The 27,536-nt window shown below is 36.8% G+C and overlaps 1 protein-coding gene across 1 annotated transcript in view; it reads left to right on the top strand.

The window, feature by feature from the left end:
• PLXDC2 (plexin domain containing 2) overlaps nucleotides 1-27,536 on the top strand; it is a gene marked incomplete at its 5' end in the record, with an annotated part of 263,041 nt that overhangs the window by 110,931 nt on the left and 124,574 nt on the right. Inside the window, one exon of the mRNA XM_084283262.1 lies at nucleotides 15,872-16,071. Coding sequence (XP_084139388.1) covers nucleotides 15,872-16,071 — 200 coding nt within the window. The remainder of the gene's footprint in view (nucleotides 1-15,871; nucleotides 16,072-27,536) is intronic.

Below are 27,536 nucleotides of genomic sequence, written 5' to 3'. Positions count from 1 at the left end.
AAATATGATTGCTACTGTCATATTCTGTCCAGGAATTAGATAAACCTTTGGATCGTACTCTTGCACTGAATGAAGTCTAGCAGTTTTTGAATCATTTTTCCATTGCAATATGTAAAGGGTTGTTTCCAAACCTTACTGTGGCTTCTGTGGCTCTGGATGGGCAGTCAGCCAGTCTGTGGGCTAAAACCTTGGCAACAAGCTGCATTAATGTAGAAATATAAGATTGCTGTAAAAGATGCCTTTTCATGCAACTGGCTGGTGCTTTACTGTCATTGAGTCTCAAGGACAGGGCATGGGGAACCAAAGCTGACTGTTGGCACTGTGCTTGATTTGGAAAGAGAAAAATAACAGCATATTGAGGCAGCATTTCATATGTGCTTGTGAGGAATAAAATCTGCAGTGGGAAGAATGAGAAGAAAAAAGAGGGTGAATTTTCAAAAATATTTTATGGATATATTATCAGTCACTGTCTAACAAAATTGGCCACATCTCATTTGACTTCTTTTCCCAAATTGCTCCGTACATGGAGTTGTTCTGTCTTTGATTAATGAGCCAGGAGGTGGTAAACATTCAAGTACCATCGTGCCCAATAACTTTTAAAACCCACAATATTCACTCTTATTTCCAGACATTGTTCCCTTTTTCTTCTTTGAATTTGCCTTCCAACCAGTGATAATAAATAACCAGAGCAAGTGCTGAGTAGAAGTGTTAATGCTATGTGCCATGGTGATTACCCAAGAAGAAAACAAGCCTTCCTTTCAAGAGGGTCTCTTCACACAGAGCCAGCCCTTCAGTTTTCTCAATGCATTGGGCAGTGTTTGAATACTTCTAAGTTACTGAGTCTACTGAGTCTGAGCCCCTCTAAGCTCAGCTCTATTTGCAAAATAAGGCCTTCCAAAACATTTAAACATACCTACATTTTTTAAGAAATGTACTGGCCTTTCTTGTATATGTTGCTTCTATAGATTCTTACTGAAAGTAAGGTACTCCTGAAAAGTAAAACATGCTCTTTGGGTGATGATCATAAAACATCAATCTTCACACATTACGTAGTCCTATCTTCCACTTAGAAAGTGCAGGCACAGCAGAGAGAGTTGTAAATCTGTATTTTCTTAAGTGAAGCATGTCACTTGAACTGTTTCATCCCTGTGTAGCTTCTAAAACACCATGTGCTTTGCAGCACGGGAGTATCAATCTCTGCCTCCTGGTTAAGAAAACGAACAGATGAAACACATGTACATGGCATGTTAGCAAACCACCCCTGTGGGAGCACTGCAAAGCTGTTAATGTTTTTTCTTGGGAATGTTGTGGTAGAATTGGAAAGTGTGCAATAAAGAAAAAAAACTCACTTTCATTCAGTCTTTTTCCACAACATGGCTATCCAAATAACTTATCTCCATGTAAATTATTTGTGTTAACAGAAGATGCCAGCAATAGAATTTGTTCATTTTATCAAAGCATGACGGAAGTGCATGTGAGCAGTGCCATTTGTAAAATATGTTAACAATTATACTTGTTTATTTGTAAATTCTAAAAACCATTTAGAAGAATCAAGTGCTTTCAGTCCTGTTAGTTGGTTAAAACTGCAACGTTGTGTGCAGTGATGGAAAACACATTCTTCCTGCACTTTACCCAAAGTATCCAATCCACTGTATTAGTCTTTCAGTATTCTGGGAAAAGAGATAGGAAATACTCCATATATTGGGCAGTTCAATTAAACATTTGCTAGATAATTTAATTGCTTTGACAAGTTTGAAGATTGATGCAATATTTTATCTTCTGTTTCTCCAGTACTTCTGCCAGTTTTCAAATGAATTGTTTCTCTTCTGCCAAATGTCTTTCTATCATTCTTACTGACTTAATTCTTATCTTAATTCCTAATGTCTCTGCTTCTTCATAGGTTTGATACAGCTGTTCTTTCACTCTAAACATATATCTACAACAATTTCTCCTTCATGTATGATTTATTTATTTATTTTGTTCCCACACCAAGTCTAGCAATGCAGATTTTTACAGCTAGAGCTTAAGAACATTCTCAGATCTAATTTCTAGCATTAGTATACTAGAAACATGAGGTTTTTCCCCAGTAGATCACCTCATGAAGCCAAAATGATTTTTTTTGTTTCCTGAAAAGGAACTGAAAATATTTAGTTTCTTTTTAATTTCAGTGACAAAATAAATCTTTGTTTGATAAGACCGTAAATAGTTTACCTGTGCACAGTAACAGAGAGTTTGGAAGAAATAAACAATGGTATTTAGTAATAAAATAATACATAGCTCTTACCTAACACTTGTCACCAGTAATACTGAATATGTTTTACAGAGAAAGCCAGTATCATTATCTGAATCTTACAGATAGCAAAATCGAAGCATCCATTGACCTATTATGCAACAATACTATACAAATTAAGTAATCCAGGACTCCACAGTATATTTTGTTTCCTTTTGTAGTCTCAGTGTCTATTTATATTTAATAGATTTACTCAGATTTCTCTTGTTCATCCTAAAAAGTTGAAAGGTGGAAAGTCTTACACAGAGCCATGTTTTTGAAACTGAGCTACTGAACCAGGCCAGATTTCCACTCTTGAGTTTTTACTGTTTAAAATCACTATTTAAGGAGTCCAGAAAAATACATACTTAATACATATGGATGAAAGTATAAGGCAAGAGATTTTCTTTCTTTAAAGTTTTGAACTAATCTTTAGGGATAAATGATACAGAAATTAGGGAACTGTATAAACGTATAGATAAATTTATGTTGAGCAGTAGTTGTGGGTTGAGGATGAAGAGGCAATGAAACAAGTTTTAAGCTATTCTTCTAAAAAAATATCATTGTAATTTCTTAGCCATGCTATCTCTACAGAACTGGCCTCAAGAACAAAACTCTATAAGGATAATTCAGTGTATCTGTAAAGCCAAGAAAATTTGGTCAGAAATGTCTTGATAATTTTAAAGTACTAACATTTAATGTATTTCTCAATCACTGCTGACCTAAGCATGTAACTCCACCACATAAGCCCAGTGAGACTCTTATTTTTCCCGATCTTTAGAACAATTCTGTTTTTGAAAACACCTTCTTACTACTTCTACTTTTTGCAGGACATTATATGAAAACTTTGTCTTGACAAAGTGTAGTCAGTGCTGACATTAAGCCTTCACTTTTTGTTAAATGAATTCATTAATTCCTCAAATGATCAATCTATTTACCTGGTTCTGGCATGATCTCTGTAAATCCTGAATCACTGTTGGTCCAGGAAAACTTCATGTGCAGAAAATGAAAGAAGATATAAAATTTCTTTATTTAATCCATAGTGGAAATGAAGAGGGTTAAATTTTAAATTCTATCTGAAGTCAGTTTCTGAGTTTTAGTACTGAGCTAGAGTAAAGCACAAGCTATATCTCCACAAGCAGTTGTAAATTTTTACTTTTCCATCTTCGAAAACTGTCCCTTACCACCAGAGTGGAAGAAAAGTCATACAACATATTCCTTTGGCTTTTCTAATGTCAGATACTATAGCATTCCTTACTACACATTTCTGGGTAATCACAATTGCTTGTTCATTTTCCAGATTTCCAAATCCCGAGCTCTGTGAAACGACCAATACCACAAACCGCTTCCTTTCTACCAATGTAAGGGAGGCTAAGGGAACTGAGGACACAGCAGGAGAAACGTTTCATGTTCCAGTTGCTCTGGGGCTGTGTTGCATGTTCTGCCTCATTTTGAAGTGTTTGGGTTTATTCATATTCTGAGCAGCAGCAGTATTTGTGCAGACTGTATTTTGGCCAGTGGCCACAGGTTCACTAAGAAGGGAATTAGGAGCAAGTAAGGAGTTTAAGAGTTTGTCTCTATTTGCAGAAAATAAATAAATAAATAAATAGTTAACAAGGTGATTACAGTTGTTTGGGCTCTCCTGATTTGGAAGGAGGGGAAAACCTCGGCTTGCATGTCCGTCAGTATTTGTTGTACCAGATAAACTGTTATTCCACCTTTCTTTGATTTCTACTGTGCCAGGTTGCTGAGATTTTAATCTCTGTCTGCATAATCATGTTGTGCACACATATTTGTTCAGGTAGCTCTGTCATGGTGATATTTGAGCCTTGTTTTTCTGGTGGTGCCAGGTTTGCTTGTGCCACCAAACCCAATGGAGTTGACTTTGGTGTGAGTGCTAATACTGATCCCTGTGCCTGCCTCCAAGTCAGCCTGACAGGGTTGCCCATGATGCCAGCAATCCCCCACTGCTTCTGCAGTACCAGTGTATGACAGGCCAGTTGAGGGCTCACTGATGTCTTGGCCAGAGCAGTTCCTGGGATTGCTACTCTTTGCCTCTACACACAGCAAAAAGCCAATCAGTCTGTGCTAATCCATTTTTCAAGCAATGGGGTTGCAACTCTCATCCTCTGGCTTTCCCTCAGGCTAAAACTGAAGATAACCCTATACCAAAATTGCACTTGCCTTACCTGCTGAGATGAGCATAAATTAGTAAAACTAAGTGGTTTGGCACATCCAAGGTATTTGCTCTCTTCTCCCTGGAAAGCTCATGTAAAAGGTCTTACAGACATATGCTGCAGTTCAAACTATAAATGACTGTCATTTTTGTATGCTTTTCTCCACTGTCTAGAGACAGAAATTAGTCCTAATGATGGGACTACAAAACCTTCGGTCTAATATTTTTCACTTCATTTTTATCAGCTACATGCATGTGCACATCGGTGCACATCTGCTAGTAAAATTGACTACTTTAACCTGGTTAAGCCTGAATCTAGATATGAAGCTGACCCACCAGGGAGCTGGTATCTTCGGGCTATTTGAAAGATGCCTCTTTCAAAAGAAAAGATGCCTCCAAACTGGAACTGTCAGATAGATGTATTGGAGACAGCTCTAAATGCTCATGTTTGATGTTGGCAATTATACTGTAATCCAGTTATTGACTAGAGAAATAAGCCTTTATAAAACTTGTAACTGATATTTTTAAATAAGGTAAAGTTGGTATTAGTATTCTCTAGAAAACCTTTGAACCTAGGTTTGGAAAGGAAGAATTTGCGTATAAGTAGAATACTGTAGAGAAAAGTCCATTTCTTTTAACAGGACAATATTTTTCTTGAATTTTTTGCTGCTTTCTACACAAATAATTTTATGGTTTAGTGAGGGTTTGTGATATAGTGATTATAGTGTTGTTGTGATTAGTGAGGTTTGGGCAGAAGATGCATAGTTTATACATTAATTAATATTTGACTTAATTTCTGAGATGTTTATAATAAGAAAATCTCAGATGATTTAAAGCATGCTAACTCTGTTTTTCTATGCTGGAGTTCGATATTCCAGAAGAAAATACAAATTCAAGTAGGAAAGTAAGAAAACAGATATGTTTCCTTTTACTCTATGTGCAAACCTAATATGTGAGAAATATCCATGTAGGCACACTTGTGTGTTTACATTACTAATAATTATTGGAAGTGCTAATGGGAATGTAGACATGAGACCTTCTTGAATGGTGTGCAAACATCTAGCAATGTTAGTCATACTGAATGTAAAGTAGAAATGCGAGAATGAAGAATCCCAGCACTGTTCAATGCACTCAGAGGGATGAATTTTCTTCTATTTAGGTGAGATTAGGAGGGTTCCTTCTGTAATGCAAAATTGCACACTGGAAAGGAGGAGAGGAAAATGAGAACTGGGAAGTGTTCCTGTGACTAAATTTAAATCTAAAACTGTACTAGGACATTTTTAGGGATCTCTAGCTGATAAAAAGATTGAAGGCCAGTGTTAAAAACATTGTTGTATGTATAGTAAAGACCAAACCTACAGGAAATGAAGCTATATTGAAGTCACTGCAGCACTGAGAAAAGTAAGACTTAAGACACTCTTTACGTAAGCTAAGAGAAAACTCTCTACTTTTCCAATTCCTAATTGAAGAAGCTACTTATGTTATGCATTGTACACTGAGGTTAGATTTCCTGACCCTTTTCCAGTAAAAGTAACTGATAGGCACTAATAGCATGCTTTTGAATTTTTTTGTGCATTCCATTTAGTCCAGCTCTCTGACCTGACCCACCTGAAAGCTCTAGAAGATATTGCATTAGTAACGGTAAAACAGTACAGCTGTGGAGTTTTAAATCACATGAGAGCTACAAAAGTATGGCTTCTCTAAGCCTACTAGAGTTTTGTTTGTTTGTTTGTTTGTTTGTTTGTAAGGAAAAGCTAAACCAGAATCATAGAATGGTTTGGATTGGAAGAGACCTTAAAAAAACTTCCAGTTCCAACCCTCTGCCATGGGCAGGGACACCTGAAGTCCTCAAAGTTGCTTAAAGCCCCATCCAACTTGGCCTTGAATGCTTCTAGGGATGGGGCATCCACTGCTTCTCCTAGCAGCCTGTTCCAGTGCCTTACCACCCCATGAGTAAAGAATTTCTTCCCAATATCTAATCTAAGTCTATATTCTTTTAGTTTAAAAATATTAGTCTTTGTAATCACTACACTCCCTGATGAAGAGTCTGTCCCTGGCTTTCCTGTAGGTCCCCTTTAGATACTGGAAGGCCTTTTGAAGATCTCCTCAGATGAGCTTTCTCTTCTTCAGCCTTTACATCCCCAGCTCTCTCAGCCTGTCTTCATAGGAGAGGTACTCCAGCCCTCTAATCATTTCATGGTCCTCCTCTTGACTGATTTAATACGTGCATGTCCTTCTTGTGCTGGAGGCCCCAGGGCTGAATGCAGTAGTGCAGGTGTGGTCTCACAAGATCAGAGCAGAGGGGGAGGATCACTTCCCTTAATTTATCGGTCACACTTCTTTTGATTGCAAACCAAGATACAGTTGGCTTTCTGGGCTGCAAGTGCACATTGCTGGCTCATGTTCAGTTTTTCATCCACTAACACCTCCAAGTCCTTCTCTGCAGGGTTTCAGAGGCAGTCAAGTCCATCTTCATTTTCTGTGGTTTCTTTTCAAAGTGATTTTGTCTCCTTATCTCAGAAAGCAATAAGTTTCAATAAAGGATTATACACCACGTTAGCATGAATGTAATTACCTTTTACTGTTCCAAAGTAATATAAAGTGTCTGCTCCTGCAGGATGCAGATGTGCATGAGACATGTAGGAGCTGTTAACCATTATACGTTTTCCATTCTGGTTACCATCGTTATTCTCTAGACTCATGTGTCACTGTTTAAACCTAGTTGTGAAAACAATTTAAAATCTGCCTAGAATGTGTTCAGTATAGAAGGAAAAAAATGCACACATCAAATGATAGTATCTTTTTTTCTTTAAAATCTTCTTCCTGTAATGGCTTCAAAATCTTGATACTGGTTAGGTTTCCCATGATGACTGATGACCTTTTGCTAGCCAAAATTCTCTCTCCCTTATCTCATTACCCAGCATCTCAAATTTGGACTATAAACCTTCTCTCAGACACTTGTTATCTTTTCTCTTGTTCTGTTTATCAGTTATCAATAAATTTATGTCCTTGTTATGAGTGGAACTGACATGACAAGTGGCAAAACAAATCCATACAATACATTGTTAATCTATAACCTGATGGTTTATAAATTTGATCTGCATCTTAAGTTGTTTTGCTAATGTAGCTGGAGAATACGAATGAAGCTGAAATTAGACAAGATTTCCTCTATGTTTATATATATTAATCAGAGTTACAGTACTGTTACCAGTGGACTCAGACCCCTGACTTTAACAATATCATTTTAATTACCAGTATGAATATGTTAATAATTGAAAAATGAAAGTAAATCAGACAAGGAAAATAAAACAAAACAACACAAAGAAACAACAAAAACAACAAACAACAACAACAAAACAAAACTGAAGCAGTTATACTTGTGATGAAGATAAAGTTCTAGATGTGTTGTTATGTGCTCTTTGAGACCATTACAGTGATGAAAAATAATTATTGAATAAAACGAGTTTGAAGAGGGAAAAGTCTAAATTCAGATAATTGATAAAATACTTGTGTAAGGAAACTACCGGTATGTTATTTCCCTGCTATAGTACCTGTTATTATTGATACTAATGCTGTATTCAACATGGGTTTTAGTTGCTATTTGTTGTAAGAGTTCAAGAGATATTATTTTAGGTGTTATTTGCTGTTTGGAGCACACAATACAACAGCAGTCATTTCAGCACTGTGATCCATGTCTGCCATTCACTACTCTATTACTATTAATCCCTGACTTCTTTTCTCACCCCTGCTTGGTGAAAGTAGAATCACCCTAGGTGTCATTCTTGCACATAACTTTAAAATTCTCATAACAGTCTCAGCCAACTTTTAAAAATAAAATGCCATAATGTGGCTTTCATTTCTCTTCTAAATTAAAGTCAGAAAGATGGAATCAGTACTATGAATCCGGTGCTGCAGAAAAATGTCTCTATACTATACAGCTGTTCATAGGCAGAGGCAGTTTAAACTGGGAATTCTTACAAGAAGTGTGATTGATTTTACTGTGATTCTGTGCATTCAGTATATGAAGACTCTACTTGGAGTATGCTTTAGAGGAATGTTCATGTTTTGAGGAGTCTGCAACTTCATGCCTCCAGTTTTCATAACTTACAGAAAAATTTGTTGGTTTCTCATCTGTACTAATAAAATGGTTGCAGAAGAAATAGATTAATGAGACAGGCTATAGAAAGTTACTTAACTTAAAGAAGTATGATGGCATTTTTATTCCTTGATGAATAAATTTGTGTACTTGATATTTGATTTTGCTGGCATTTGGGCTGTGGCAGATTTAGAAAAATGATACTTATTTTGCAAGCAATCTGTTGAATAGAGGTTTCAATATGTATTTCTGGGCTCTTCAAAAAAAAAAAAAAATCTTGTTGATTATGGTGCATTTATGAAATTAGTCAAATTGCAGAGTTGGTCTAAATACATGCAATCATGAAATGTAATTAACACATATTTTCCAGGAATGCAATTCTGAAATTCTGATGTGCTGAAACATCCCACAAACCTTTGTTTGACCTCATGGAAGAGGGGGGGGGGGGGGGGAAGTGTCAGATTATTTACCTACTTGCCTTTTTTTTTTTTTTTTTGAAATAGGGTTTCTTTTCTTTCCCTTTTATTGACATTGCTGTCCATAAAATTTTGAATGCTTCTTTTTCTTGTAGAGTGAGATCTGGAGCTTCATTCTAAATAAAGCCTTATACAGACAAGACTTCCTACTAAATCAAAGCTTGTTAAGTTCTGCTATTTCATTTTGGTTTTATTTACTTACAATTTCTCCCTTTTTGTGTAAAGGCATGGCAAAGCAAAGACCCTCTGACCCCACCACAATTTGGTGGCTTCTTCTTTTTCAGAATGTCTTCCATGTAAATCCCAATCCGTCCTTCTGATCCGTAAGAACTTCTTGCAAAATTCACAATATTGATATAGACAAACTTCTCTGCTACTCAGTTGTTAACTTTCAGCATTGATTTATGTTAATTATATAACTATTAAGCAGTTCACAGTATTTTTCTAGTAAAGGACACTTATCTTCCCACCAAAAACAAACAAACAAACAAATAAACTTGGGGTAGCAGAGCTGCCGCAAAAGTCAGATCCTGATATACAAGAACATACTGGTTTCATAGTCATGTCCCCTCTCGGGTTAGATTGTTAAATTAACATGCAAGCTAAGGTAGACAAATCAAATATGCTAGGTACGTGGTGGTTTAGGCAATAATTATAAAAATTTTTAAAATGTCTTTTTTCCTGTGAGTCTGTAAACATGTTCAGAGCAAAATTTGAAACCTTTGTCTTAGTTGTAAGCAGAAGTAGATCTGTCTGTAATTTTGCCCACAGTCCCCTTCCTAAGTTTTCTTTCTAAATATTCTGCTTAGGTCCTTCCAGAACTAACCCTAATGTAACCCAAGGGAAATGGAGCTGCAGACATAATGATTTTCACTGCTAATTTCACGAAAACTTCAGGGAAAAGAGCTGAATTAAAAATCAAAACAGCAGTTTAATTACATACTCAATATGAAGTTTATTTTCACTGCTTCCAAATTCGATGATACAGTATCATGTCTACAGACCATGGTACCAAGATATTTGTACAGAACTAAATATAACTAGCACTCCTGTTATTGACACATAACCATATCAGGCCATGTTGAAAACTGTGCTTCCAATTTTAACAGATTTGAAGGCTTATTACAGTTATGAGTTTATGCTCATAAAGACTGAACAACTTCCTATTCATCCATGTTTGCCAATATTATAATTTTATTATTAATCAGATACTACAGCCTTTGGCTGCTTTCCAATTGATTTGAATGACATGTTCTCCTGTATTAATTACGTGCAAGCTCTGAGATCTCAAAAATAAGAGATACTTTAAGAAAAGAAAGAGAAAAATAAGAGATACTTTGGTACATTTCCTCTAAAATAGCTTTTATGCGATTTATTAGCTACATAGAGATTTCAAACAGAAACAGAAACATGAAATAGTTCAAACAATTGTAAAGGATTATAATTTTAGTTGTGGTGTTTTGTTTTTTTTTTGTTTGTTTGTTTTGTTTTGTTTTTATTATGAGCTGCCTGCACTTAGAATTTGATCTATCAATTATCTTAGAATGTGTTTGCATTATTTATTTCAATTAAATTTTCTTAAAAGTAACAGAAAACACCATGTTGTACTCACTTAAAAAAAAAAAAAAGTCACATTTTCGGCATAAGAGGTGTGTAAAGATAAACTGAGGTAACGTGCTGGATCAGAACTGGTCTGGCCAGGCCTCCTTTCATCCTAGAAGCTTGAGGAAAAAAAATTTAGAGAGGAGGAGGCATCCTGCAGTAAGTTTCTCCCTTCACAGCCTGAAAACACATCCATATAGTTGCAGCTTCAGTAATCCCTCTCTCAGACCGGGATAATTAACTGTCTAATGGTAACACTGGTAGAATCTTTCACAGATAATGATGAAAAAAAAATTGTTTTTAAACTCAAGATGTTATCAGTGTGTGCTTTTAATACTTTCCACTAGTAAATTTAGAAGGATATAATGTATTCTGGACACAGATGAACATAGAACTTCCTTATGTTGGTATAGTTTGTGCCTGTAAAATATTTATTTTAGTTAATATTTATTTTATATTTATTACAATAAATTTATCAGTGTAATAGTGTGGCAACAATATGATTTAGAACATTTTCTATATTTCAAGAGAAAAATCACATATTTAAAACAATTGAAGTAAGATAAAATCTATGCACAGATGTGATCAAAAAAATTCTCTAATGAGGAATGACCGATGCCAAATTTTGAGGATGCCTTGATGCAATTATATTATATAAAAAAATTATGGACTGACATGAGATAAATGTGTAGAATTTCCAAGCCCCTGTAAATACCCCAATGTACTTATTTCATGCTTCTCTCCAGCGCTATATTGTTAATATTTTAGAAAGCAGTTTATGTTACAACAACTTAAAGCTTAGAAGTCACATTCAATTGTATTCAGGATGTGGGAGAACAAAGTATAATTCCATCCTTTATGGATGAGACTCATGCGGAGGTGAATAGGCTCTCCCCTAACTTTATCATTTCCTGTCCTCTAATTTAGATAATTCTCTCAATATGTTGGTTGTTTACCATAAAAAGAGTAGTCTGCAGTGGGAATGCAAAACGAGGGTTAATATACTGTTTGCCCCTCTCTGAATGTGGGTTAAGAGCCATCAGGGTTGGTCAGAAAAGGTGCTTCAGAAGGGAACACAGTTCTGCAGACATATAGATGCACTGTAGTCCAAGATACCTTTGTAGGTATCTAATGCACACTGGTCATTGCAGCACATGATGAGATTTTGTTGTATGGCAGGAGGGAAAAATGTGCTATAAAATACTTAGTACAGCTGGAAGAAAGACAGTGTCATGCCAGCCTTCAAGAAGGGCAAGAAGGCAACTGCAGGCCAGTCAGCCTCACCTCCATCCCTGGAAAGGTGATGGAACAGCTCATCCTGGAGGTCATCTCCAAGCATGTGGAGGGTAAGAAGGTGATCAGGAGTAGTCAGCATGGATTCATCAAGGGGAAATCATGCTTAACCAATCTGATAGCCTTCTATGATGTGATGACTAGCTGGGTAGATGAGGGGAGAGCAGTGGATGTGATCTACCTTGACTTCAGCAAGGCTTTTGACACTGTCTCTCCCATAAAATCCTCATCCATAACATCCAAGTCTTTGGACACTGTCTCCCATAACATCTTCATAGGAAAACTCAGGAAGTGTGGCCTAGATGAGGGGGCAATGAGGTGGATTGATAATTGGCCGGATGGCAGAGATCCCAGCGTTGAGCTTAGTGGTGCAGTGTAGTTGCAGGCTGCTAGCAAGTGGTGTCCCCCAGGGGTCAGCACTGGGTGCAGTGCTGTTCATTAGAAACCTGGATTATGGAACGGAGTGCACCCTCAGCCAATTTGTTGATCACACAAAGCTCAGATGCGTGGCTGATACCCCAGAGAGCTGTGCTGCCATTCAGAGGGACCTCAGCAGGCTGGAGGGTTGGGCTGAGAGGAACCTCATGAAGCTCAGCAAGGGCAAGTGCAGGGTCCTGCACCTAAGGAGGAATAACCCCATGCACCACTACAGGGTGGGGGCTGATCCGCTGGAGAGCAGCTCTGCAGAGAAAGACCTGGGTGTCCTGGCAGCAGGCTGACCATCAATCAGCAATGTGCCCTTGTGGCCAAGAAGGCCAACGGTAACATGGGGTGCTTTTGGAAGAATGTTGCCAGCAGGTCAAGGGAGGTGTTTCTCCCCCTCTATGCAGCCCTGGCAAGGCCACACCTGGAGTTTTATGTCCAGTTCTGGGCTCCACAGTACAAGAGGGACTTGGAGCGACTGGGGCAAGTCCAGAGGAGGGCTGTGAAGATGATTAGAGGACTGGAGCACCTGTCTTACGAGGACAGGCTGAGAGAGCTGGGCCTGTTTAGTCTAGAAAAGAGAAAACTGAAGGGAGACCTTATTAATGTGTATAAATACCTGAGGGAAGGTGTCGAGACCATGGAGCCAATCTCTTTTCAATTGTGACCAGCGACAGGATGAAAGGCAATGGGCACAAACTGAAGCACAGGAGGTTCTGGCTGAATATGAGAGAGCTCTTCTTTACTGTGAGGGTGTCAGAGCACTGGAATAGGCTGCCCAGAGAGGTTGTGGAATTTCCTGCTCCAGAGATATCCAAAGTCCACCTGGATGCGATCCTGCACCAGGTGCTCTAGGTGATCCTGCTTCACAGGTTAGACTAGATGATCTTTAGAGTTTCTTTCCACCCTCAGCCATTCTGTGAGGGGAAATGTTGCTTCCATGGAGTAAGCCTTGGGTGTTCTGCATCAGAAATAGAAAGCATGTACCTACAATACTATCTGTAAAATTTCCAAGTTTGTCAGCTTTTGGACATCCTTGCCCCCATAACACCATGGCAAGTCCCTCCAGCTTGAAGCAGGGAGGGCAGCTTTGAATAGATGTTGATAAGGACCACAGGGGCATGATTCAGTTCATCTGCTGAGCTGTCCCTCTGCATCTCGCAGCTGATTACATGATGATACAGGCATCAGGGTGGCAATTTGTTGAAAAGAAATCTTCTAAGCCTTTTAAGAAATGTGAAGAAACATGTTTAAAAAAGCCATCGATTAAAAGAAAAGAAGTCCGAATACTTGGGGTCTAAGGGAAAGTTACGGCTTGAGATTGCTTATTTTGTATCTTTGTTAAATTCTGGTTTCATTAAGGCACAAAGTGCCTTAGCACTGTATGGCTGAGGATAGTCAAATAGCTTGGAAAATAAGTTTAGCAGATTTCTTAACAAACTAATAGAAAAAAAAAAAAAAAAAAAAAAAAAAAAGAATCATACAGAGCCTAAATTCTAATAGAGATTGCCTCTATACTGTAACTCTTTCTTCTCTGTGAAGAACAACATCTAGCAGATTCACCTGTATTGATGACCCCTATACCAGCTATGATGCAGGAAAATCTTACTTCTTATTTGAAGCTTTGGTAGGTAATTTTCTATTTTTCCATCTCTTCTGCAGTTACACAGCGTAATTGATGCTTAGTAAAGACCTTGGAAGTAGTGCCTTTTGTTTATAAGATTCTGTCAAACAGAAGCAATGGAGTATTTTTACAAATAAATTATTTTCCATTCTATCTTTTCACTTTTTTATTTTATTTTATTCTTTTGATTTGCCACTTCTCTTGACAATTCATTTGGAACCTCACCATTCTTCTCTTTGAACAATTTTCCATTCCTCCTGCAATATGCAAAGCAGAGAGCATCCCTCTTCTCCTTTTTGGCTCAAAGCATACAACACCGTATGAAAAGTACAACTGATTTTTAATGAAAAATATGCAAGATTACTTGAGCCTTACTGTACTCTGTGTTGATCAAGGTAATTGAAATACGTTAAAAAATATATTAACAAAAATCAATCATAGAATCATAGACTCATAGAATGGTTTGGGTTGGAAGGGACCTTAAAAATCACCCAGTTCCAACCCCCCTGCCATGGGCAGGGATACTTTTCACTAGATCAGGCTGCTCAAAGCTCCATCCAACCTGGCCTTGAATACCTCCAGGGATGGGGCATCCACAGCTTCTCAAGGCAGCCTGTTGCAGTGCCTCACCACCTTAGTAAAGAATTTCTTCCTGAAACCTAAACTAAATCTACCCTCTTTTAGTTTAAAGACATTACTCCTTGTCCTATCACTAAAATCTCTGACAATGAGTCCTTCCTTATCTTTCCTGTAGGCCCCCTTTAGGTACTAGAAGGCTGCTATAAGGTCTCCCTGGAGCCTTCTCTTCTCCAGGCTGATCAACCACAACTACCTCATCTTGTCTTCATAGAAGAGATGCTCCAGCCCTCTGATCAGGTGATCATGGCCCTCCTCTTCAATCATTTAATACATTCATGTCCTTCTTGTGCTGGGGTTCACAATGTTGAATGCAGGACTCTAGGTGTGGTCTCACAACAGCAGAGTAGAGGGGGAGAATCCCCTCACCGTGCTGGCCATTCTGTTTTTGATGCAGCCCAGGATCCAGCTGGCTTTCTGGGCTGAAAGCACACGTTGACGGCTCATGATGAACTTCTCATCTACCAGGTCCTTCTCCTCAGGGCTGCTTTCAAGAATACTTTGATTGGTGTTTAGTTTTGGTAAACTGGAAACTGCTTAAGAATTTAGGATTTTGTCTTGGTCATAGTTATATTAAAATGAAAAAATTGTGAATGAGTGTGAATAAAATGCAAAAGTAATACATAAAACACATCACTCAGGTCTGCTCACACTGCAGCAAGCATAGTAGGTGTCTGCAGACTTCATACATCGTTCACATTTATCAATATCACATAACGGGACAGCTTTATTTTTAACCTGGAACAGTTGTTTCTGGGAATTTCAGGCCTCTCAGAGTGTTTATTTGGCTGCCTATCACCATGGCTTCAAAGCTATTTCCACATAAAATCAGTAGCAGAAGCTAAGTATGTATCTCTACTTTGGGCATCAGTTTTTGTTAGATGATTAATTCTTTTATTCTTTGGTTTGTTTTATTAAGAAAAGTGATATGTATAGGTAGACAAGTGTTGACGTTTCAAATGTATTACGAAAAATGTTTCCCAGGCATAAAATAAGTGGGAAAATAAAACATTTGGGATGTTTAGAGGACTCTACAAAACTTAGTCCAAATAATTGCGTTTTGTTGAAGTATAACTTGCTATCTATTTTTAAAAAACTTTTTTGTTGTTTTGTTTTGTTTTTATCATAGCTATAACTGCCTATTCTATAGAGTAGTTCAAAACATCTATAAAAAGATTGCTATTATTAGGTTTTAGATTATGGTCAGTAAAGCACAGTTCAAGCTGATTTGTAATCCTGGTTTTCTGTTTATTGTTTTGTTTTATTTTTCAAATAGGTGTGTTTTATGAAGTTGTTCAGAGCTTCCCTCGAGTGGAGGAAAATGTGCAAGTAAGCAGCCACAGGTGGAGAAGGCACTCGGAATCTCTCAAATCAGTCGACACTAACAGAGCCAGCATGGGGCAGGATTCCTCTGAGCCAGGGGGTTTCACAGATCTACTTCTTGAAGAGGGACATGACAACACCACCCAGATTGAGGTAGATTTTTGTTCCATCTACTTTTCATTCAATTTGTTATTGAATGGGGGAATAAGTCAAAAAAGAAGATGGGCACTTCGGTGTACTCAAACATTGCCAGGAGAAAAGAGTCTCATGGTTGTATTTGTGACCCTGTTAGCACATGGAAACCAGCTCTTTCTCCTGCCCTAAGGTTGGAATATGTCTGACTTTTGAAGAGTTTCTTGAGGAAGTCTCTCTCTGAAAAACAGTCTTGGGAAGTCTTGTTGGTTCTTGCTGGTTAACTGGAAAAAAAAAAAAAAGTAGTATTCAAAAAAAAAATGTTGAAAATTTCTTAAAAATTTGGGTAAACACCTCCATCTGTGAGATTTTGTATTGTCTTTATGCAGGCTGATAACCAGAAATGGAGGGGGAAAGAACTGGAAAGATTCTGTGTTGGATATTGAAAGTGTTTTCCTATATAGTTAGTTTATCTTCCAGAAAAGAATAACATGGATGAAATTAATCTGCTTTAGGATTTCATTTAACCTATGATTGCTTGTTTAAAAACTTTAACTTCCAGATTATCCTTGTTCCATATACTATGTAAATCCAAATAAAATCCAGCTGTTTATTTAAAGCTGCTCTCAGTAGTGTAGAGACAGCAGAAGTTGCCCATGAGTAACTTCAGACCCTACACTGGAACTGACTGGTGCAAAATATCAATATCTACAAAGATTTGTGGGAATACTGCTCTTTTTTTTTTTTTAATATTTTTATAAAAATGCAGTGGCTGAATTGATTTTGTCTTTATATAAAAATAGTAAGTGCTAATGTATATAATTATTAAATTATTGCTGATTTTTAAAAAGTGTTAGATTTGTAGGTTACTTATTAGTAAAAATCTACATCACGTTTTTCAACAAAATACACTTGTTAAATATACTTAATATTTCAGTCTTTATATTTTTTTCTTGCAAAACATCAGTGTGATTTATTTTTTCATTTCTGAGGAGTTCATTCTCAGACAAACAGAATAGCTTTTAGTTCTGTTATTATCTTACTCAATAACAGATGCAAAGCAATAAAAACACTGTCCATAGAGACAATAGAGACATTAACGAGTCAAAAATAACAATGCCTTTCAGAAAACTGTGAAGGTGTGTTTTGTGGTGTGTTGTTTGTTTGTTTGTTTTTGTGTATGTGTGTTTTGCTTTTTTTTTTAAGATTCTCAGTTTACACAGTACTATTTTTTTTTCCCTTGCGTAAACATGGAAGTCACTAGTTGGTATAAGATATTTATGAATTGCATGTTGGTTTTATGATTTTCTTTTTGCCCACTGCAATCCTCATCTGTCCATACTTGTAGCAACTCATTCTGGCACAACCCAGTTCAATCCTGCTTTCAATTATTTTAGCAGGTAAAGTGGAAGATGTCTCAGGTACAAGAAAGTTTTTGTAGCTGATCTTTTCATGGCTCGTATGTAGATCCTTATGTAGATCCTTATCACTTGCTTTTCTGGTCTGTTGAGTTCCAAAGCTCATACAAAATTAAATGGGTCAGAGCTCCCCCACTAGTACTCATATTTGGCAACATTCAGGAGAAGAATGGACATGCATTAAATGGTATTTTTTCTAGAGCTGTCTTTCCTGACAGATTAATAACACTACAGTGTCTTAACCTCAAAAGTACATCACCCCTACTGAGTTTATTAAATTCAGGTTCTATGCTCTCTCACATCCTTTTCTTCTTCTAGTCTTCCCAGCATGATAAAATAACTGAATTGTGTTTTCACACATTATCAGATTCTGTTGTAAATCCCTTCTACAATACACAGGCACTTTACAAATAAATAAATAAAATAAAATAAATGGGCTTAATAGAGGAAGTACAGTGTACAACAGAAATTCAAAGTGGAAGAATCCGTATGTTGCAGTCTTCTGCAGCTTAGGAGCTTATCGGTAGTGCTGGAGAGCATATTGATTTTTGTAACATTTCTTCTTTATGTGTTTCAGTTCTAGTTGAAGTAAATCCAGAGAATGAGTAATTCCTGCCACTCATATTTAATGACACTACAGTATTACAGCATTCCTTCATCACAGATACTGTTTCTCTGAATTATTCTGTATATTTACCATGAATGTGTGGAAGACTTCTTTTGCTGAAAGCCTAATGTTGATGAACATATCTATCATTTTCATTTGATATTGTTATATTCTTCCTTATACTGATGATTTTACTTTATATCCACATGAAATAATAATAATAATAATAATAATAATAATAATAATAATAATAATAATAATAATAATAATAATAATAATAATAATAATAATAATAATGGCAATTAATTTCTGCTTTCTATCTAAAAATAACTCAAAATATTTTCTGTGTGATTGAATCTATAGTTATAATGTGGAAAATGATAAAATCAGTGTGTGTGGCGGACAGATCATTTCCATTGGCTTTTCTTTATGTTTTAAGGCAGTGAGGTTTTTTTATGTTTTTTCCTTGGAAAAATTAGGATTTTTTTTTCTATAACTTCACAGTAGTACAGTAGTACTATTCCACGTTTCCCATCAGCTGTAATCCGTGGAGTATTTTAAGATCAACTTCATTGGAACATGAAGTTCTTCAAAAGCAGCCTCAAGAAAGCCTTCAAAAGCAGCCTCAAGAAAGTGCATTGTAAATCACATCTTTGCAGTATCCAGGTTGATCAGCTCATGTGTGCAAGGATGATAAATGGGTAAATTCTCTTCAGAGATTATATATGTTTGGTCCAATGGCTAGAGACCTGGAGATATTCACTCTCTTCACAGCTCTGTTTTGCCTAATCCATTTGTTTGATACTGTGATTCGAGAAGGATATTGTACAAAATGATGCACATATTTAGCTTTCTTGAATAAATATGTTCTCTAGAACCAGATTCTCTGAAAGTTGAACTATATTGAACATACTATCAAAATCAGTGGCTATAGCTGTTTGATGTGCAGGAGTTTTGGAAATGGGCAAGGCCTTGGGAAGGAGGTGGTGAGACCTTCCCCAGGATCTGTTGTATTGCTGAAGAATAGGAATTGTGTGGGCCACAGATGAAGCATGGTGGCAGCACAAACCTCCAAAACTGGCAATGACAAGAGAAAGGCAAAGGGCAGCAAGAACAAGTTTCTACTGCACAGTAGATTTTCTATGTACATGTATAGCATGCATGGTCTTTCACTAACAGCAAGCTGGTGTTTATAGAGTAGTATTAATGTAGAATAAATGCATATCATAAACACATTATAGAAGAGTATGACGATATGAAAGTGTTATTTTTTCCTCTAAGTTTAGTAGGGCTGTTATGATGTGCCAGTTAGGGACTTTTAGATATAATAGTTCACAAGAATGGAGGTTGGTCCTATTTGCTTTCTTTGCAATTTGCACTTTAGATCCTAAGGAGAATGTGTAAGTCTTTGTTTCCAAAGTCAGTAGATGTTTTACTAAGATTATATCTCTTTTACCTAATATAGCTAGAATGAATGAATTAATAAATGAATGAATTATATTAATAGATGTGAAAAGGGTGAGATTCCATCTCGTACAGATGGGCACAAATGTTACAGCCCTAGAGAAATCCCCAAAGTAAGTGGGTGGAAATTACATGTCAGCAGTCTAAATCTACTGCAGAGGTCATCTCTGAAAAGACAGAATTTTGCCGACACAGACCAAACTGTCTTCTTGGTCCTGTGGCTAATGAAAGCCTCATTCTTTGAAAATAGGAGCATCTATGGTTAAGGCATATCTAAGAGAAATATGAAGTGACAACTGAAACAAAAAAAGAAAAGTGATTAGTATAATTTAACTTTTCACATTCTTTTTAGGTTTTTCTCTGTAGATTGTCTTCCCATTTTGTAATTAAGGATTTAACCTTTTGTTTTCCTAGGGAGACTTTTCTGTTGTAAATGATGTTTATAAAAAGTTAGTTCATAGTGGAAAATTCAAAAGAATTTGATAAAATGGAAGTTTTCCTCCCAAAGATCCAAAAACCAAACTACAGATCTTCTATTTGAAATAACGTGGAGACTTTCAGAAGCTTACCAACTAAGGCAAGGAGTTTTTTGGAGATTGGAAGCACCACACAGAAGATAGATGTATCTTCTAACTGACCAGTGCTCAGGACTGGGCAGCTCAGAAGTCCTGCAGGTACCAGACTGAGAGCAGAAATGTGCACAGCACAATAGTTATGGAGATATTAAAGACAGGGATTATTGTGAGGCAAATTTGAGTTATCAAGTGGGACATTCAGAAATTATGTCATTTATATCAACAATTCTTTCAAAAGAGATTATTTCTTAAATTTCTGGGATTCCATAACCTTATGTACAAGTCTAGCTTCACAGCACATTTGCCACTCGTAACTTACTACTTTCTCTCTCTCCTCCAGTCTTTTTTGGGAATTCTTCTTTCTGGTCTTGGGAGTGTGGGTTTGTATGGTTGTTTTTGTTTAGTTTGTGTTTTAAAAAAAAATCACAATTTATTTTGGTGTTTTGTTAAGTAAACTACCTCTTTTGTTTATTGTTCTCAGGAAAATCAGAAGTGCCCTTTTATTTACCTTAAATAGAGCCTGGGAAATGTAATGCATAGAGTAAAATTTGTTACTGTAATCACTGTATGTCCTTGAAAAATTAATGAGCATGAAAATAGATCTCAATGACTATGTCTAGTTTGACATATTACAAACAAGGAGATAACTAGGACAAATATACTTCTTCACATATTCTAATAAAAGAAAAATATACTTTGTAATAACTCTGATATTAAGCAATTGACTCTACACGTATTAACATTGTTAAAATACACTTAGATTAATGGTCATGTTTTGATGTTTGTGTTGACCCCCAAAGCACTCTAGCCATAAATGTAATGAAGGCAGGTAGCAGAGTTCTTGCTGCCTGTTGCTCTTTCGCATTTACTGGAAAAGGATCTGATCTCTGAAGTGCATCTAGGATGGATGTCAGGTTCCCAGTACCAAGGTGTCTGCAAATGCTTTATTGTTTTGCCATATTGCTTGCTAATGTAGGCATGGTCAAAGGGCACTGGAAAATAAGCCTTTTTTTAAAGGCTTAATAATACATTAATATATAACTGTGCATCACACATGTAGCATATTTTTTTTCAAAGTTTAAAATGTGTGTCTTTTTCTAAGTGATGTCCTGTAATTATGGCAATGTAGAGCTCTGTACAGAGGTTATTCTCCTCCTGTTTTTCTATTTGTCTCTTTATTCCAGATCATCCACAAAGCAGCTCTGGCTGCAGGCTTTATAAAAAAAAAAAAATTCTAAGCAACTTGCTTCACTGTTCCATTTCCCTGATCCTTGTGATGGCTTAGCCCCCAGTGAATTGTACAACACTGAGAAGTAAAATACAGAGAGTTTGAAATGGAACCAACTGTAAGCTTGCATTGGTGTTAGCAGAAAATGACAAACTTTGCAAAATAAGTATGGGACATGACTTACTTTATAACTTGTTGCCATTGTATGGAGATATAACATCAGAACAAAACTCTTTCACAAACTTTAAATACCATAAAAAGAAACCCTGAAATAAAATAATAGATTAAAGCAAATTCAGGGTTGAGTACAGCTACACTTACAGTAAGGTTTTATTGCTTTGCAGCATGAAAATTTTGAGGAAAAACATAATTTTTTATGTAAAGTTTTATAATAGAATGAATCTGTAAGCATCTGTAAGACAGAAAAAGATTCATTTCCAAGCAAGAAACAACACATTGGTCATAGTAAGTAAAATGAAGCTCAGCTGTGTCTCACTTTCCCCATGCCCACCCCATCCCTTAGCATGGTACTAGTGATCATAGGAAATCTATTTCAGTGCAAAAAATATTGTATTTTTTGGTACTGAGGTTACTTATTTATTCCTGTGCCTGTTGTTGATATCTCCTGCTCCAGGAATTTATTTTAACTAAAATAGAGTTGTTGCTAGCTGGAGACACTCTTCTTTTTCTCTCCTTTCTTTAGTTTTGCTGGATATTTTTTGAAATGTAAATTTTTAGCAATCCTGGTAGTATAGACCTGGAAAGCATCTTCCCCCTGTCAGATCAGCACTGGTGGATTTCCTACTGGTAGCAGTCTTCTACTGAATTTTGCATTTTCTCCCAGAGTTTCTGTCCAAAAAGAGTCTTCTCCCTTACCAGTCTTAGTCACTCATGGCAGCAAAGTTGTCTTATTCTGAATGGCAAAACAAACAGAAGGGATTGAATTTAACAACCCTTTGGATTTGAGAGCAATTGCTCTCAGCTACTGAAAGTCAGTGTCAGCATGCCCACTGCTCTGTTCTTACTGTAAATCTGAGCAAGGGAAAAAAATGGTTAAGATTAAATTCCACTCAGCTGGACGAATGATAAGGCATTCCTGGAATTACTGATCTGTACTTAAAGTAGAAAAACTTGTCCATGCATAACTGCGTGAAGCCTCGAAATTAAACAATATCAGTCACATAGTGAGTTGTTAGTTTGTTTAAATCTGCCTCAGTTTCATTCTTTTTATGCATATTTTTCCATCATCATCATGGTTTAATGCCAGTTATCTCTGAAGGATTTAGAAATAAAGACCAGTGTGGCTAGATCTACAAAAATGCTGTCCCTCCAATATACTGTGAAGATTGTATTGGAGTTAAGAAAAAGTCCTTGTAATCATGTAAGTTTAATGAGATTTCATGTTCTCTTTCTTCATCGCAATCTACAGGAGATACTTAAGTCTGGGGAGCCTGGTCCAGTGCACAACAACCCTCTCAGTTAAGAACCTCCTTGCGATATCTGGCCTGAACCTCCCCACTTCCAGCTTGACACCATTCCCATGGGTCCTATCACTGGTGACTAAAGAGAATAGATCGGCACCTGCCCCTTCACTCCCACTCGTGAGGAATCTGTAGATTGAGGTCTCCCTTCAGCCTCCTCTTTTCCAGTCTGAACAGGCCAAATGACCTCAGCCGCTCCTCATACATCTTCCCTTCAAGGGCCTTCACCATCTTTGTAGCCCTACTCTGGACACTGTCCAACAGGTTCACATCCTTTTTGTACTGTGGTGTCCAGAACTGCACACAGTACTCTGGGTGACACCTTGAATACTGTGGTGTGTAATGGTTATTATATAACCTTATATCAGGTTCTACAGCATTTGAGATGTATCTCGCACCTTTTTCCACTTCCACTTGTTCAGCTGAGTTTTCCACCAGTGATATCATACTTTCTAGCTAGCCAGCAGACCAATATGTCACCGTCTTGTTTGCTTTCAGCTGCAAAAGGCTAAACTAACCAAAAATGTCTTTATTATTATTATTATTATTATTATTATTATTATTATTTAATGGAATTTATTAATTACTTGCTTACGTCAAGGCAGTCTTGGCACTTACACATACTGGATCTTGCTACAGTCTTGCTAGACTGAATTCATTACCAACCCTGAAAGAAGTGTTGATGAAATGAGTTTATCAACATTTTCATTATTCTCAATCTTAACTCAAGAGGTAATGATTCTACTACTAATTCAGATATAGCTGAAAAATAAAAAGATTAAGACTGGAGAGAAGATTAATTCTCTATTTGTTTTAAACTTCCAAGGAGGGAAAAAAAAAGGAGAGAAATTGAAAGAAGTTTCCCCACTCCCAAGTAAGAGAATTCACAGTTCTGCATGGTAATCCTGGGTTCATTTCCATATGCTTAGCTATATTGGCACATGAGGTATTTAGTTTAGCATGCTGATGATAATGAATTTTTACACTAAGAAAGGAGATGGGATTTGAAATGTAATGGGATCTGCCTTTGAACTTTCTTGATGATAATATTTTACACATCTTTCTTAATCTCCAAGTTCCTAAACCACATTACAATGACTCTAGAATCACTGAGCTCATGACTGAAAAGAGTTTATAGAGGTGTGAACAGAACCTTTTTTTTTTTTTTTTTTTCCTGGGTTTATTATTTCAGACATACATCTCAGACCTTGCTTACCAAAGTTGGGTGAAAACATGTGCAGCTAGTGGAAGCTGAGTATTAGTGTAGCTGTGAATACTATGACTCCCCAGTCACTTCCTTTCTGACTATCTTCATCTTGGAGTGCCTTCATGAAGGAGGTGACAAATATAAAAATAAATAAAAAATTGGTGTCAGAGAGGGAGGGGTTGTGTAGGGGTTGGGGGGTTGGAGAGGGGTTGTATCAATCCAGTCATGCAAAAAACAAAAAGTAGAGGGCAATGTTCATTTCAACCCCTACAAAACAAACAGCCCTGATGTGTATATACAACATGTAGCAAATATAGCTACCTATATATATGTATATATATTTCTCTGTACCTAGTCTGGAGCAGGTCACGAGGGCAAATACATTACTGAGTTGTTAGTGTAGGGGAATTTGTGTAGGTAAGTAAAAAGTTGTTACAGTAAGCCATGCAATTCCAGTTTGGATAACAGCAGTCCTTAGGGATAGATTTTCAAAGCTTTAGGAATCCTGCTGACATTGATGGATTACTCTGTACTGCTCTGAAAGTCTTTCATGTTTTTGTTATATGAGAGAGTCAATTATCTGTTATCCCAAAACAGTAACCACTTGGCATGTAAGCGGAATGGTACATCATTTCAAATTTGGTCAGACACTTCCCTTGACTGTGTGTAAATTACAGTAATTGTAACGAGAGCTTTCAGCATGTATCAGGAAGGCGATGGCCTCCCTTCATTGTGTATGAATGAGTTAGATGGATTCCTTCTTAAAAATAAATAAATAAATAAATAAACCAAAACAAAGCTCAAAATTCATATCAAGCGGAGGATTGGTGGTAAGAAAGTTATGTTTATAAACTGTGCATTTGTCCTTCAAAAAGATGTGTCAGGGTTACCGGTGTTTTGTTTCATCCATTTGTATCAAGCTGCATGATTTTTTAAAAGTTCCTATGAAAATTTTTTCAATAATTGAAAATGTTGCTCTTACAGTAACCTTTGATAATGCAAGTAGGAAGGGGGAAAACTTGCAGAAGGAAATCCTATCTGTCTGATTTCATAAAAACAGAGCTGTAAAATGCCATGAGAGATAAAATGCTGTGATCTCACATAGGTATTCCCTTTTTACTTCAGTACAGACAGCAAAGCAAGTTGCTTTCTTGCATTCTTCTTACCTCAGGTGTGTGGTGCATCTTACTTGGTGTGTGAGAGGAAAAGTGAATTCCAGTGCCAGAACAGGCAGAATCTGTCCCCCAGGTGCTGCCACTAAGTTTAGCTGTTTGCAGGAGCAGGCTATCAATGCCACTTCCACACATCAGCAGTCTGGCTGGTGCTTACTGCAGAGTATAACTGAATGTTTTTTAACGAGTTTGGTAAGGATGTTTGAAACATCTTCCCTTCATAGTTATAAGCAAGTGCCTCAAAGTTCCTTACTTGTTTAGAAAATGAAAACCCAGTTCTTAGGTATACAGTTGATGACTATGCAGATGAATAGCATCTTAGCTTGTGAATTCTCACTCTATTGAAAATTTAATTCCTGTGCTATACATCTGGACTACAGTTATACTAATATAGTGATAAGACGTGACAAAAGGGTTTATTTGTTTTTCAGTGGAAGCAGAAAGTTTGAGCTTATCATTTAGTCTTATCACAGACCGTGGGAATTTAAGGTGAAATTCAGCTGCCTAGCTGTAAGTGTCTGGTAATACTTTTGGCAGTGTGGTTATGCTGGTTGGTCTCTTGCTTCTCATATAGGATACAGTTATCCTAATATGTGTTGGACTGTATCTGCAAGACTCGAATGGTCCCGAGTTTCTTCTATGCTCAGGCAACTTCATCTCAGCCCTGGTCAGTACATGCAGGTGTTTCTTGAGCTTGCTCTAAAGTAGACCTGAAAGTATGGTGAGCTGAGCAGACAAACCTGCACTGACAACTTTTAATAGGTCTGCAGTGCTAAAAGCAAGAGCTTAGAAACCTATCTTTTATGGGCACACCTGTAGTGAAATATTTAGCCTCTCAGCTGAACACCACCCTGCTCAGCTACCCATTTATTTATTGAAATCTGAAGTGAGATTATTTTGATAAAATATTTTGTTTGCTTGTTTGCTTGTTTTTTACAGATCTATCAACAACAAATTATATCAAGCAAATTAAATATCACACATTTCTGGTCAAATGTTAAGACTCCTCCCACCACCACCTCCTCCCCCCCCCAAAAAAAAAAAAAAAAAAAAAAAAAAGAAAAGAAAAAGAAAAATCTTGTGATTTAAGGGGGGGGGAGGGAAGTTGAATCAGTTTACTCTTAAAGAGCAAAATAGAGTTGGAAATGACACCCACACGAGAAAAAAAAAAAATCTATTGAAAGAAAATCCTGTGTTAATAACATTTTGAAATATTTATTAATATTGGAACAGCTGGACAGTGAGTAAATATGAAGGCGGTATATATTTTCAGAGACAGAAGAGGAAAGATATTTAGCATCTTGATCTTGCCTGGGTAGTTGCAAAGTTCTCAGAGCATCCCCCCCCCCTGAAAATAACAATAGCCCAGGTCCTGCAGGTGTTTCTTGATGTTTTGCAAAGGGAGTGATTTGGAATTACCTGTCTATCAAGCATCTTGATTTAAATATGCTTTCTTACTGTTGGGGCATTTATATTAGAGAGCTCCCAAGAGAGAGTTTTGTTTTGTTGTGTTTTGACCATCACTGCACAATCAGATAAAGCATCATTTCTGTGACTGAGTTTTGAAGAATTGTGGCTGGTGAGAACAGCTGTTAGAACCATATGTTTGAATTCTTTCTACGTTGCTATATGGAATATCCTGTATATATAGAAAAAGGCATGTGAATAAAGCAACAGGCATATACTTTCCAAAGCAAATTGCAAGAGCAGTAGAAACTGGGGCAACAGCTTAACCATTTTAATACCACTATTTTGCTCTCTAAAACATGAATGGTAATTTTGAAATTTTGTGTATTTTTGTGGATTTCACCTAGCCCTATGTTTTAGTAACTAAAGATTCAATTGTGTTGTATGTGAGAGCTAACCTAGAAAGTAACTTAAATTGACTTCCAGTCTTGTTTTCAATCTGTTGAAACTCGGTGTGCTTGAGAGAAACCGTGGTGATACAGTTTGTCCTTTAACTCCCAGTCTCTGTGATGAGCATACTGCTGTCTGGCTGTATGCTGAACAGCACACAGCTGAGCTGAACAGCATGGCTTCCACAAAGGTTGGTGCTGAATGAAATGAATGTAAGAAACCCTTAAAAGCTTCAAATTAGGCTTTCTCCCTACCTTATCTTTTTTTTTTTTTTTTAATTATTATTCTTTTTTTCACTTTTACGGGAAAAAAAATAAATATTGTTTTAATAAGTGCACGTTCCTGCCTGTATCGACTTAATATCAGTCATACATGTTCTTACTACTTACTGCTTTATGATTTCAGCTGTGAGCCTTGACAGATCCCTAAGACATGTTATTAGCTGTTCAGGAATTACAGCATACATGAGTGAGTGTG

The sequence above is a fragment of the Netta rufina genome (assembly GCF_964035555.1).
Source record: "Netta rufina genome assembly, chromosome: 2".
Lineage (NCBI taxonomy): Eukaryota > Metazoa > Chordata > Aves > Anseriformes > Anatidae > Netta > Netta rufina.
Note: the sequence above shows the minus strand (reverse complement) of the source record. Positions and strands in the feature narration are given on the sequence as shown.